Source organism: Argiope bruennichi, chromosome 1 (genome assembly GCF_947563725.1).
Source record: "Argiope bruennichi chromosome 1, qqArgBrue1.1, whole genome shotgun sequence".
NCBI lineage: Eukaryota > Metazoa > Arthropoda > Arachnida > Araneae > Araneidae > Argiope > Argiope bruennichi.
In genome coordinates, this window is record NC_079151.1 from 53,507,123 (window position 1) to 53,521,800 (window position 14,678).

General features: G+C 28.8%; 1 protein-coding gene across 1 annotated transcript in view; it reads right to left on the bottom strand.

Moving 5' to 3' along the window:
- LOC129989126 (adenomatous polyposis coli protein-like) overlaps positions 1 to 14,678 on the bottom strand; it is a 134,903-nt gene that overhangs the window by 48,037 nt on the left and 72,188 nt on the right. The window contains exon 4 of the mRNA XM_056097497.1: positions 2,507 to 2,603. Coding sequence (XP_055953472.1) covers positions 2,507 to 2,603 — 97 coding nt within the window. The remainder of the gene's footprint in view (positions 1 to 2,506; positions 2,604 to 14,678) is intronic.

Here is a 14,678-nt window from a genome sequence, read left to right on the forward strand (position 1 = left end):
ATTTCAAAAGATGACTGGCCAAGTTTTCGATTTCAGAGGGAATAAAAATTGACTGCAATGGAAAAATCTTTTCTATTTGAAATCGGTCCCATTTTGATATCATGGCTGCTAGTAAAATGCAACTTTGAATAAGTCAAATGTGCACGTAAATATGAATTATAGTTCAAAGCAATGCTTAAATAACAAATCTTACAAATTATTTATAAATTACAAATCTTTATTATTAGTTTAAGCATGAAAAATTATGCTCTATTTTCTAGAAAAAAAATTTTCTTTTTAAAATTTCTACAGCGTACAATTTACAACATTTAAGAAAGACATTTGGAATTTCTTTCTTTCTTTTTTTTTTTTTTTAAGAACGTTTCCATTTACTGCTTTTTCTTATTTGGGAATGGCGGAATTAGATGCACCAATTTTTTTTCTCTTTTATTTAATAAAGTTTTCTTTAAGTCATTAAACATTTATTGGCCACATTCTGTAAAATTATCCGGTTCAGAAACTTCCGTTTCATAATAAATCTAAACACATGCTTTAGTTTTTTTTTTTTTTTTTTTTTTTTAGTAATATTTATAATATTTTATAATGATCTTTAAAACAAGTGAGAGAGAGTTTTTTTTTTAATTTTCTTTTTACTATACATTTTGAAATAAAACAAACTCTTTTCTAAAAAATGACTTTTCTTCTCGACATTATCATGAATTTAAATGTATTCGTATAAAAATAGTGTAAGGTAATTATTATATCAAAGAATAAATATAATTTGTTACAGAAAATTTCAGAAAAATTTAGAAAAATGCAAAACGGAAAAAATGAAAGTAACTATAATAACTAAAAGTATTGAAAGAAATCAAGACAAGAAACCAAATCAAGACAGAAATTACATAATACGTAAAAGAACATCTCAGTCTAAAAAAAATTGCTCAACTGCAAATTTTTTTTCCACACACCAAGAAACTGCAAATTAATTGCATGGAACTAAGTAAACAGTGATAATGAATTAACTAACTTGTTACGAATTTAAGCTTCTTTATCGAGGAATGTTTCTAAATGCGTGTGGTTAGCCGAGAAAAAACTGAATCGATGGTATTCCACTGTAAAAACAGATAAGTAATAATACATCATAGGAAAAACAATAGCGGTTAAATTTTTCTGGTAAGCTTAACAATATAAAAAAATACATCTTTAAATGTGTACATTGGTTCTTGGAGTTGGTTGAAGCTGGAAGAATATCAGCAAAATTAAAACCGTAATAACATAAAACAAAGTTACAAAACCGAAATAATAACATTGATTTTATACACTTATTAATTTTGTCATGACAATGATATCTCATAAACAGCAGACGATAAAAATCGAAAAAAGTAACCGGAAATAAAGACACCAGAAGAGAGAAAAAATTAAATTGGAAATTTTGCTGCAAACGGTATTAGAATCTAAATTATATATAAAAAGAAATCACTTTCATGATTTTTGATGTTCTTATTTGGCACAATGCCAAATCAAAGAAAAAATGAAACTTCTCTCCGCGAATCAGAGAAGGAACTCTTTGACGTCGCCAGGAAAACAATTAACTAAAAATCAATATAAAGAAGATGCTTTGATCATTTTTATTTTAAAGTAAAATGCTGGAATAATGATGATAAAAACAGCAGAATAAAAGTTTCTTTATCGAAATTTAAGTCTTACAATTCTTCGAAAAACTATATTTTATGATTTCTCAAAATTTAGCAAATTATGCTATTAAAATTATTACTACACTGAAGCAAGACAATATTCCTTGCAAAGACAATAAATTGTTCTCTTAAATGATGCATCAATGTTTTTTCTACAAACATTAAAAATAATACTAAAGGCAATTACATGTGTGAAATCATTTAAAACAACACAAAATATTAAATGGAAAAAAAATGTGCATTAATTTTTAAAATGTGGAGCCCATTGAATCACAATTATGGCTAACTGTGCGTGAAATCTTAGGGCAGCAAATATGATAAAATTTATCTGGACACTGCAGACAGCCATGTACTTTTTGTTTTTATAAGTATAGCAGAATCACTGTAATCTCACACAATGAGGCAGGGTAGCTGTCCGATAGCGAGGGTGTTCTGTTTATACAGAATCATATAGAAGTCACTGAATTATACAATTATATATTTTCCTATGTGTGGGTGACGAAACGAGAATATGTAGGAGAGAAAAGTAATATATTGAGGAGTTGGTGTAGCAAACGTTAAACCTACAAATTCTATATTATTATTTTAAGATTTAAAGGATTTAAGTTTTAATAGAAAAGACAACAACAAAGAAAGTTTTAAATTTTAATCATTAAATAGCATATTCCAACAGGTGTTTCGAACTAGTAAGGGTATCGGTGTAATGAATGTAGGATTAGAGAGAGTTTATTACATATACAGAGTGTAGGATGTCGTCATTATAAATCTATAATTAACAATATTAGGTAGAAAAAGGATTTTTTTGTAAATTGTTTTATACAAGATTCAGTTACCTGATATTTCGTTGCAACAGAAGAGCGTAAAGCTGCGATGGCGAAGTAGGAGGGGCAGCAGGAGGGAAAGCAAGACTAGGTTCACGAGATATACCACCTGCACAAGGATAAAACAACAAATACATAAATAATGCGATATAACAATCTATAGTTGATAAAGAATAGCTAAATAGAAGTTGCAACTTTTATTTACCTATTTTCATGTTTATAAATATAGAAATTTGAAAGTGATTTTTTTCAATAATTTCTTGAGCAATAAATTTTCTACAGTTAAGTAATCCAGATGAATAATGCAATATTTTAGTATCTTTAGATTTTAACAATCAATTAATTGTCTAATTTTTATTAAAATTTGATTACATATGAAATGTACCATTTGGTAGCGAAGTCTTTTTGAAAAAAACACAGCATGAATGAATTCATAATTATGATAACGAATTATGAAATAATTAAAAAACAAATAGTAGAAAAAAATAAAATGGTTTTCAAAAATTATTTATTACTATATTAAAAAGCAATAAATTCTATTTCTAAAAGTATACTTTCTATTAGTATATTAAAAGCAATAAATTTTAATTTGTTTTTATAAAAAAGAAATTAAAATTTAAAATAAGAAATGTAAATGCTTGAAGCACTGAAAACTATACAATTGGGGAACAAAGGCCACCAAAAAGAAAATTCAAACGTATTCTTGCGAGTTCAAATATTTTAAGAATTTCATTACAATTTTAATTAAGAATACCTCTATCAGATTTGTTTCGACCTTTCAGATTTTTCACTTAAATATTTTTTACTCTTTAACATTTTAATAAAATTGCATTTTTTTATATTTATTTTTTATTAATGATTAATTTTGCTTTGATTTTAATTTCAATCATATGCATAAATCCTTTTAAATGAATCTCTACAGCGGACAATTCACATCTAAATTTCGTCATTTTTTATATTACTTTTTTATTTTATGAATCGGCTCGATAAGTGAAGATCCAAACATTGATAAAAGAGTCGCATTACACCGGCTTTCCTTCTTTGATGAATAAATGCAAAAAAAAAAAAAAAAAAAAAAAACAGTATTTGTTTAAATTTAAAACGATTATTTCAAATCGAGAATTTTAAAGTAATACTGCTCTTTACATATTGATTCAATAGTTAAAAACAATAATTGAAAGACTGCCAATCAGAAATTAAAAAGAAAAGCCCTTATAACTAGTATTTGCACTCAAGTTTATGTATTAAATCATTCAATAAAAGGTTGAAATCAAATAGTATAATGTCGGGAATCGCGATATATGCAAAATAAAAAGGAAGTTGGATATTTATGATTAAAATTAAGTAGGACAGTAATGAATAAATTTTTACTATAAATATCTGCCAAAAAAACTTATCTTCTATGCTAATTTACTGGAATTATTTTTCAGGTGCCGAACTGAATATAAAAAATTGTATTCATTTCAAGACATCAAAAATTATTCAGTTATAACATTTTGAGAAAATTTTTTAGAATTATTAACGGCTTAGTTTAGTTATAGTAAAGTTCCGTTTTTAAATTAACCCTGGAGTTATTTTGGGACAGATCTTGTAATTTTGAGCCGATGTCAGATGACGAGGAATACACCTGAGATGCCACCTCCCTTTTTGTCCTTTTTTTTATTTCTTATTCTTTATCATTATTCAAAATTCTAATAATTTTTATTACGCAAAATCTTGCCAAAATTTTTCTGCATTCCTTATTTTTTTCATGTAAAGAAATCTGTTCGGTATTTTTCTATCAAAACATGGTTATGTTTGGAGGAGTTCAAGAGCTCCGCCAATCTTTGCTGCGTATCCACGAGAACTGTGAAACGCACCGAATAGGAAGGCAAAAAGCAGAAAAGAAAGTATTTTGAATTTATATAGTTTCAAAAAAGAATCTGTCGACACAGCGTTTTAGTTTCGTGGGAAAATACTAACCATGCAACTTTGAAGTAAAAGTGACAGAGAACAATTAGAAACAAACAATTAGCAAATTACTTTTAGAACATAAATTAATCAGAAATTATTATATCATGAAAGCTTCTTAGATTAGTGCACTATGCATTATCATGTACATTGTACTTATAATGATAATTCTAGATTTTTTTTCAACACGCAGATTCCAGTAACCGTATGGCAATAACACCAGATTTTGGTGTAAATGTTTTAACGTTAAAACCAATGCATAGTAACTAAGAGGTCAAAAGTACACAGAACTTAATTACAAGAAGAATATTTCGAAATGACCTTTAGATTGCTGAAATCAAAAATCGTAACTACTTCTCGGTAACGATTTTAGGAAAACGGCTTATGGAATATTCATAAAATAAGTTGGGAAAGTTTTATTTTAAATTGGGAAAGAAAAATTTTATTTCAAGGCTAACTGCAGTTAATACCATTATACACGAAACGAAAGAAAGAAAGATGGTGGAACTTAACTATGAGAAAGAGGAAGTGGTTAAATTATATGTGGATTTAAATAAACACGCATGTTGAAATCATAGAAATGGATAAGGATGTCTCGTAATATGCTTTAAGATAAACGGTATACATTTTACGATTAAACATATAGTGTATCATTAAAGAAAGCAACTGTCAATTAAAGTGAGTTGATTTCACAGATGTTATAAAGCATTTTTCTCAATTTTAACATCAAATATCACAATGCAACAATTTCATCCGATTATAAGACAGAAATCTATTTATCTAGAACCAATCAGATTTTAATGCAAAGCAATTCATATTTGATTGTAGCATTTTTGAAATAATTTATACTTTCTTTTATTATTATTTCATAATTTCATCTGATAAATTCTTCGTTTATTATGTCGAATAAAAAATAATTAAATTATTTTATAGAACTTTGGTAAAAATTTTTTCAGTAAATTATATTTTTTTAAAATGTAAATTATGCATTATTTCTTCATATTTTCAAAATGAAATTTAAACAAATATATATATTTTTTAAAAATAATTTTTCTTAAATGATGCATAAAAATATAGTACAAAACACTTCAACTGCATAAATTGCTCTTAAAATTTTAAATTCCATAAATTCGGTTCACTGATTGGATGACTCATTAAAAATATATTATTTTAACTAATATGATCTGATTATTTTATCAAACATGGCACAGATTTGGAAACAAAAAGTTGAACATCATAAATTAATGAATTGCGCCAAATATAAACACTGTGAAGTAAAATATGATTAATTGAATGATGAAATAAATACATTTATACAATAAATTTATAATTCAGATATTAAAAATATTGTAAAATTATTACATGAAATAAAATGAATCGATCTCAAAAATGATAAAATTCGATAACGGAAACGCTGAAATTCACATTTTCGTGGGAAAGTGTAATGTAATAAATTGATGGATTGAATATAATAAATTGATTTTATATAAATATTATGCTACTATTCTTATTTGAGTTAGTTTAGCAGATAAGTACAATTTAATTATAAAAGCTTCATGCTGTTCTGACATTTGACAACATTTCTCTGTAAATGCTGTTGACACATAGCAATGGAATAAAGCTTTCTAGTTTTGAAGTTTTACTATTACTTTTCTAGAATCTGAATAAAGAAGTTATAATTCTGAATAACAACAGGAGAAATAAAGTGTGTATATGTATATTATATATACACAAACACGGGCATTAAGCTACTTAATTTACAGGCAGATTAATTTCTTACAGGCCTACATTAATTATTAATTTCTTACAGGCAGATTAATTTAATTACAGGCTTAATTTCCATAACACGACTTAATTGCTTTTCTTTCCACGCGCTAAGCGGAGAATTTATCAGATGAAATAATAAGATAATAATAAAAAAGTATAAATTATTCTAGAAAAGTCAGTTTTTTTATGATCCTTGATTAATAATTAATATTTATTTATGGCTACTCTATCCTAAAGATTTAGTACATTTTTCTCACAAACTTTTATGGCACTCAACAAATAATATTAATGACTTCAAGTAACACCGTCTAATGGTTCAACGGAAAGATTTCAAAGACGATATTTCTCAGCTTTAACTGATTAAAAAATTCTGTAAAAGTAATAAATCAAAGACTGGTGTTTTGGTTGCCATTCATGAGCCATCAAAAAACAGCAAATAAATTTTACAGCACCCTTTGGAATAATCCAAAAATTAATAAACAGGTTTTAAAAAAACGAGAGAGAGGGAGAGAGAGAGAGAAAAAAAAACATAATTCTTATAGTTTTAGTTGAACTACAAATCATTGTAATATTTAAAATAATCAGGAAAAACGAAGAACCAGTCCATTAACACAAGCATGGTATCAATTTTGAAAAGTTTTATTTCTTATGAAAACGCATAAGCCCAAAATATATCATCAATAGTTGCCTACCCCCATTGTCCTAAAGTTTAAAAGCATATCGCAAAGATAAACTTGGTTAGAACCTCCAGCCTTAACATCTGGACCAATTTCGGCATTTTTATTCCCCATTTTGCAGCCGGTAATTATTTTTTTCCAGTCGGAATGAAACGGATCGAATCGAAAATGTTGGGTATCAGTTCCCGCACTTACGCCGGGATTCGTAGCTGATATCGATACGAATATAATTCCAAATTGGGATTTCGCTTCTCCTGAAGATGTATTGATGGCGATGTGCTTGTGGCCTTGGTCTTAACAGTGATTGACGGATGGATGATAAGAGGAAAAAGGCATTGCTGATATAGTTTGTATAGGAGAAAGCGAGAATTCTTCAGTGGTATGAGAGCACCGTCGCATGGTGTGTGTGTATATATATATAGATGTTAATAAAAGCCTCACACACATGCTCCTATCGTCGCCTCGGTAGGACAGAAAAGTAAACAATATCGATCGGGATAACTGGAGTCCAAAAACTGGTACTGAGTATCAGATACTTTTGTACACAAGATACAAAGTATAAATTGATACATTATTACCTAGCTCTAGCCAGTTAACAAGAATAAACAGAAAACATGTTGCTAGTATTAAATCCGGATTAAGGCATATCATCCTTTAATTGGAAAGAATAACGTAGTTAAGAATAATTGGGTATTACAGGAAATTCTTTAAACTAGCATTTTTAAATGGAACAAAAATCATTCTTAAGCAAACAGAACAGAACTTGTATTGCTTTGGCGGAGGGAAGAAAGATACTTACGGAACTCTCTTTTCAAAACTATGGAGAAATGGAAAAAAAAAAAAAAAAAAAAAAAAACAGAGAAAGGGAACAGAGAATGGTATTTTGCTTTAATGTAAGTGTAATGTAATGTAAGTTTGTTTAATGTAAGTGTTCCACTTTTTTTTCCATTCAAATTGAAAAGATATTTCAGTTTAAAGAATAAAAAGTTTAAAGAATAAAGGCACAAAAGAATAAAAATGCAAAATGTAAAATACAAGTTCCTACAACCACATGTCTAATTTCATAATAGTTTTAATTCCCAAATAAGTTAAAATAGCGTAATAAACGCTGATGCGGGTTAAAAATGGCAACTCTTAAAATCAGCAGCGAAATTATTTACGAAATGTGCCACAAACTTAAAACTCTTTATATAAGCCAGACAAGATATATATATATATATAATCGCTTCTTCTAGTATTCATTCTTTGCAGCCATTTAATAAAAATCTTGATTTTGTAATTACTTTATGAATTATTGGAAATACATTCAAAGTACTTCCTAACTTTTACATTTTACTTGAAAACATATAATTCGAACATTCAATGTGCTTGGTGCCTTGTGTCCTTGGTGCAAGAAAGAGGTGAATGATCCTTATAGAAGTGGATAAGTAAACTGGAAATACATTAAGAGCGAATCCTTGGTTTCACCAAGTGTTCACCTCATTTCATCAAATAGCTCATCCTCGGTATTCAACTGGCTATATCCTGACTACAATACCAAGACTTGCCATCAAACGTGAATTCTACGTACAGTAAGTATTCGCTGTCCAGCGAGTAAAGATAATAAAAACCAAACCTTTCATCTGAGTTAAAAGTAAGTACCTTCACCTTTCTGGCGAAGAAGAAGAAAACAATTTTATCTCTGCAGAAGAAAAAGTAAAAATAGATGACATATTTTCTTCCACTAATGAGTCTTTCAGGACACAAAATAGATAGCTTTAATCTATGTGGTATTTCCGCAGTCCCGCATCACGGCCCACTGGCTTCTCGTAACGTAAAACCATCGATGCTTCACAAACAAGTTCCCGCAGCTACTACCGTAACTAATCTTAATAATCTCATCGTAAATTTTCGTAAACTAATAAAATATGTTCTACAAGCAAGAAAAATTCTCGCGAACACATCTTCCGTTACCGAAGTCAACAAAAGAAGCCAGGCGTCAATATCAATGTTATTCTTAACTTTTGCTTATCTTGATTGAATACACTTAAGTATTACATATGTCGCCGGGGAATTACGAACGTCCTATTTTTTCCATTATTAAGATAGATCTTCCCTTTGCTAAAAGCAAAAAAACTAAGTGACGTTCGATAATGATCAAATAATCGATTAATTGCTTCATTGTGCTGGGTACTTTAAGGCAATTGTGAAGTAATGCAATTGTTTAAAATATTTTAATTGCATCTGTTCATAAATAGAATTGATTACAATTAACAAGAACCCCACTTTTACAAACAAAAAATAGCTAGCATCAGCAACCACCAGTTGTTTCTTAGTGACACGATTAGGAAATGCCAACTGTGAAGCGATAGAAGAAAAACAAAGTTATCTTATTGTAATATTTCTGCATGGCAGATTTATAGACGAATTTCTTTTTCTTCTATCAATTGCTTAACACAACATTCTCTCATCTCATCTCATTACTTTTAACTTTCTTCTAAAAGCGATGTTAGGGGCTCGTCTCAAAAGAGCAATAATTAAGGCTTTATAGTTTCTCCAATTGGAAAAGTCCGCACCGTAGTTAAGGACTGGAGGATATCATTTTCATATATTGCCTTTGATTTTTATTCACTTATCACTGGTTTTTCAATACAAGATAGAATGCAGGCCAAGATAAAGTTTATAATTTGGTAACTTCTCCAATATTTGAAAGCATATATCATTTCTAATGAGGATAGATTCGGATTGACTATCCTTATTATTTGACTCAGTCTTAGATATATATACAGCTTTATAATTCGTATTGCAATTAAGATTGCGCTGTTATGGATCTCGAATTTACTATTGAAAATAATTCCTAAACCAACTTGAATCATTTTCATAAACCAGCGGGCGTGGTCCCACAAAGCTTTATACCATACTCTCTCATAAAAGTGTCATCCTTGAGAATGCCTTATTTGGAATTGGCGTACAATAATCGCGAAATATTAACTTTTGGCGTGAATTTAACATTTTGACTGAATCTATCGTGTCGTTCTTGGCGCGTTTTTTGACGATTAATACCTGGCATTTGGTTAAATCCAAATCTATTCAAAAACCAAATTTGTCTTCTACACTCGTTTTCCTCAAACGATTGAAATCAAAATTTGACACAAAACTGCAATTGTAGTCATAAAATTCTGTACCAAATTTGATGTATTTAAGTCCTTACGTTTTCAAGTTAATCGCGTTTCCATGTTTCCGAAAGTACAGACCGTCAGACAGTCAATTTCTTCTTGGATTCGGCTCAAAATTTTATAGGTTTCTGTATTACAGATTTTAAATCTGTGTACCGAATTTTATTTATGTAACTTATATTCGAACAGTCGGACTTCCTCAAATCAGATTTTAATGAAAATTTGGCAGAAGTCTGCAAATTTGGTGTAAAGACTGAATACTAAATTTTTTGAATGATCTTTTTCAAAGACAGATAGATGATAAAAATATATATTTCGAATTCAGAAAAGGTCTAAAATATCGAGATTCGTCAAAATCTTGAGTTCGAAATTTTTTTGACGATTACTATACTTTCTCTATAGTATGTATACGAGACAGCAAAAAGAATCTGGATCATGTTTAAATGAATTTTAAAGGATGGATCAATGATTTCCCTTCTTAATGTTTTAGGGGAGGGGATGCGTGCATTTTAAAATGTGTAGTTTGGAGTTGGTTCTTTATTGCATAACTAGACTTCATTGATTATATCCGGTATGGAAACTAGCATATAATGTGAATACATTATCTTCAAAACCGAACACGGGCATTAGTGAATTTAGACATTTATAGTCTGAAAATTTTGAATGATCTAGAAAAATTTTTAAAACTATTCAGAAATGAAAAATTAAAAATTAATTTTTTTTTATAAAACAAAATCCTCTGCATTAAAAAAAAATTAGAATTTTCACTACATGCAAAACACATTTTGATAATCAATGAATGTTCAATCATTTTCTTTTTTCTAATATTCCTCGTGGATTCATTTTTCTATGACACAGTGATCTGAATGATATACGTTTACAAACTTTATTTATACAAACAAGTTTTAAGAAAAAAAATTATTTTCAATATACTAACTTTTATATGCATTTTAAATTTTTTTTGCCTTCTTGATCTTTAATAAATTTCATAATTATTATAATTACAATGAAATCTTGACATTAGTTTCGCGTAAATTCACTATCAGATGGCCTTTCTGACATAAGACGAAACTAAATAAAATGATACGATTAACTAATTTGACTGAAAATATTATAATATTCTATTGCACAGAAAACTCGAGCACATGCGGAAGCAAATGAAAAACCGACTACTAAAAATCGACTACAAACAAATACGAAACAAGTGAAATTAAATAAAAGAGTGTAAAAGAAACAATACAAAATATTTTAATTATTATTTTATCTATCTTTATTTTTGTTATTCGTAAAATTACAACTAAGTACTGAAAAATTTAGTTTTACTTTCAACCAAATATATTTTAAAAGATCTAGTAGGCTTCTTTTTTCTTTCTTTCCGCAAATATTTAGAAGCCTTTGTCTAGCGATCGTATAAAAACAAAAGCCAAGTAATTAAATAAAAGAATATATCAACGAACAGATGTTTTACATACTAAGTACAGTGTCTACATTTTTATAAATCTTGATAAAACTGTAATACTTTATAATCTTTAAAGGTGTATTTGCATTTTAAAAGAATTTAGTAAGGTAAAATATAAAGCAAAATACATATAATTGCTAAACATAATTCACTAACAAAAAGTATTGAATCTTAGAGATTAATGCATTTTAAACAATTACTTAAGAAATCAATTAATAATTTCAAATTTATATTTTATATATATTTCTTAAAATGAATTAATCTCTAAGATTCAGTATTTTTGTTAGTGAATTATGTTTAGCAATTTTGTGTATTTGTTTTATATTTGATTATATATATAATAAAAAAAATCTCTGAATTAAGGAACAAATACACACAGAAAACATAGAATTTAATAAAAGAAAAACAATCACATTTCAAATGATATATTAAATTAATCTTATTTTCAGAGTGATTATTTCTTTTGCGCTTTAAACTGTGAATAATTGCTCAAAATAAACAAGCATGGATTCCGTGATGTAAACATAACTAATTTTAACTGCTCATTAAATTCAATTTTAAAAGGAAAAAAATATTATTGACGAACTGTAAACCGTTAAGGGAAGAATTTATATATTCGAGCTTCTTTATTAAGGGTCAAAGTCCTGCAAAGACCTACCTCCACGCATGAGCACTTTTAGACTTTGCAGTTTCAATTCATTAGTACAATAGTCAATATATACAGAGAGCTGCCCAAACATGCACCGAAAATATTTTTAAAAAATAATTTAATTGAAAACAATAAATTGGAGTCAATAAGAATAACTTTTACGGAAAATAAATATTAGTCACGAAAATACAGCAAAATATAATTTGAAATATGAAGCAATATTTATGACAACAGATTACAGTTATTGGAACTCCTAATAAAGGCAATTTAATCCACACAAAAGTGTAAGGTTTATTTCTTACTTCAGTATCGATAACAAAGATGTTACTGAAAGCGCTCCTTATGTATTTTTTTTTATAGAAAAGAAACCACAGAGGATATCATTAAGAAAAGACATGTAAACCGACCTTTCTCATATCAAGAGAGTTTATTATAACAATGAGGACAAACCACAAAACCCTTCATTTATTTTCCTGTGATTCACGATGGACAGCTTTGTTAAAATAAAAGTGTCATCTTTTCAACTCTTTGTTATCTGTCTTACACAAGCTAGAGTTGAAGTCGAGTAAAGAAAATTCCTTATTTATTGTTTACTGTGTATTTTACACACATACATTACCCCATTTTTCAATACATGAAAAGAATGATATGAAAAGATAACACAATTTCTAAATGAGATCAGCTAAAAATATGTCAAAAATACTATTTCATTTAGAACAATTATAGCTACAACGACTCACTGCAAATCACGATGTTTTAATATTTTTGCAATAATAATAATAAAGGAAACAATCTCTTTTTCACATATAATGCAATGAGTAAGATGACTATTTTACAATGAGTTTCTTTTTATTTTGTACTATCTTGTCTTTAATTTTCGTATTCATTTTCAGCTGTTGGGATAAGGATAAAAATGTATTAAACTAAAACGGGGCTGTGAATTTTCTGAAAAGAGTCGCCAGGAGACTCTCTGAAAACTCTGATCAAAGCTATTTTTTTTCTAACTTTTAACACTATGCAGATATATGTATATTACGACGAAATGCAAACACAGAAGATTGCATTTAAAATAATTAAAACTTCTATAGAAACAATGAGGAGGAAATAAAGCATATAAATATAAAAGTAGTACATTTTTCATTTAAGTAAAACTTTACTCTCTTCCCCCGTTTGTTTAATAGAGTACCTTGGAATGCAACTTCTCAAATGCAATATACACTTAGATAAAAACAAACTTCTTAGATACAGATTACTATAAAATTCTATGGCAAGGGTGATATAAAAATATACCACTGGAATTTGAAAGTGTAATCCAAGCTGGGAGTCAATGATTTAAGGAAAAGACATTAAAGACTGAATTGATGGAATATGCATAAATAGGAAACTACAGAAATTAGTAGTAAATACTGAAAAGTAACAAGTATCTCGACTGATGGAAATTCGAGTTGAAAAATCTATGTTAAATAAAAAGTATATTTAAAATATTATTTTTAGATTAATATAACCAGTTGGGCAACCGCATAATTATGTGATAAATTCCCCTTTTAAAGCTAGTTTCGAGAATTTTTAAATGATATTCTTGAAATAGAATAAGTAATTTATTAAAAACACATACAAACAACATTGGAAAAATTGTCTCCTACATATGAACCATAGTACTATAAAAAAAATTCCAAATAGTCAACCAGACTAGCCTATCAAAACCTTTCAGCAATTTTGATGTTTTTTCTGCAACTAACTATACTATTAACAAACAACAAATCGGGTACCTTATCTAGTAAAAACAGGCACACTGTTACGAATAAAATCCCATTCAGTATTTGCTTCAGAACTGCCGGCATAAAACAGACTGGCTTACGACCACCAATTGCCATAAAAGCAGTTCAGATCGAAGCATTCAACATTGCCAAGAAGCAGACCAAACGATTTGCTGGAACCGAATACAAAAACACAAACGATCACGTGTAGCGAGTCCAGAAGGCAAAAAGAATTAAGCGTCTTCTCAGCAGTTCTCGGTCACTATTGCCACCGATAGACGTGAGTTGTGCCTCGTGTGGCCCAATCGATTTTTTGGCAACCGTGACCCTCCACGCCAGAAAAGCAGGTGAAAAGGGAAGAGGGTTGGCAGAAAGGGGGAGAGGGGTCGACAGGAAAATCAATGGCGGAAGCTGTTCGCTTACGGTCTAGGATGGAAAAGGCATTTGTTTACATTCAGGTAAGAGGAAAGGGGGATTAGAGGTGAGATTACGTTTTGGCGGCAGTCAGCGAAGCAATTTAAGCATAATTCCTTTCGGATTTAATTGAAATACGGGAGCCACAATTAAGTTGGCCATTTGTGGTTGGGAAATGGAAAAATTTTAAATCATTTAATGGAGATGGTCATTAGTAAATTGATTATTCTTTTTAGATTTATTATATCACATTGGAAAACTGTTGTTATGAAATGTCATCAATCTTTTCATAAGGTTTCGGGGAGTTATCCATTATTACAACAAAATAAACTAGCAGTAAATGCTTGTAACTATAA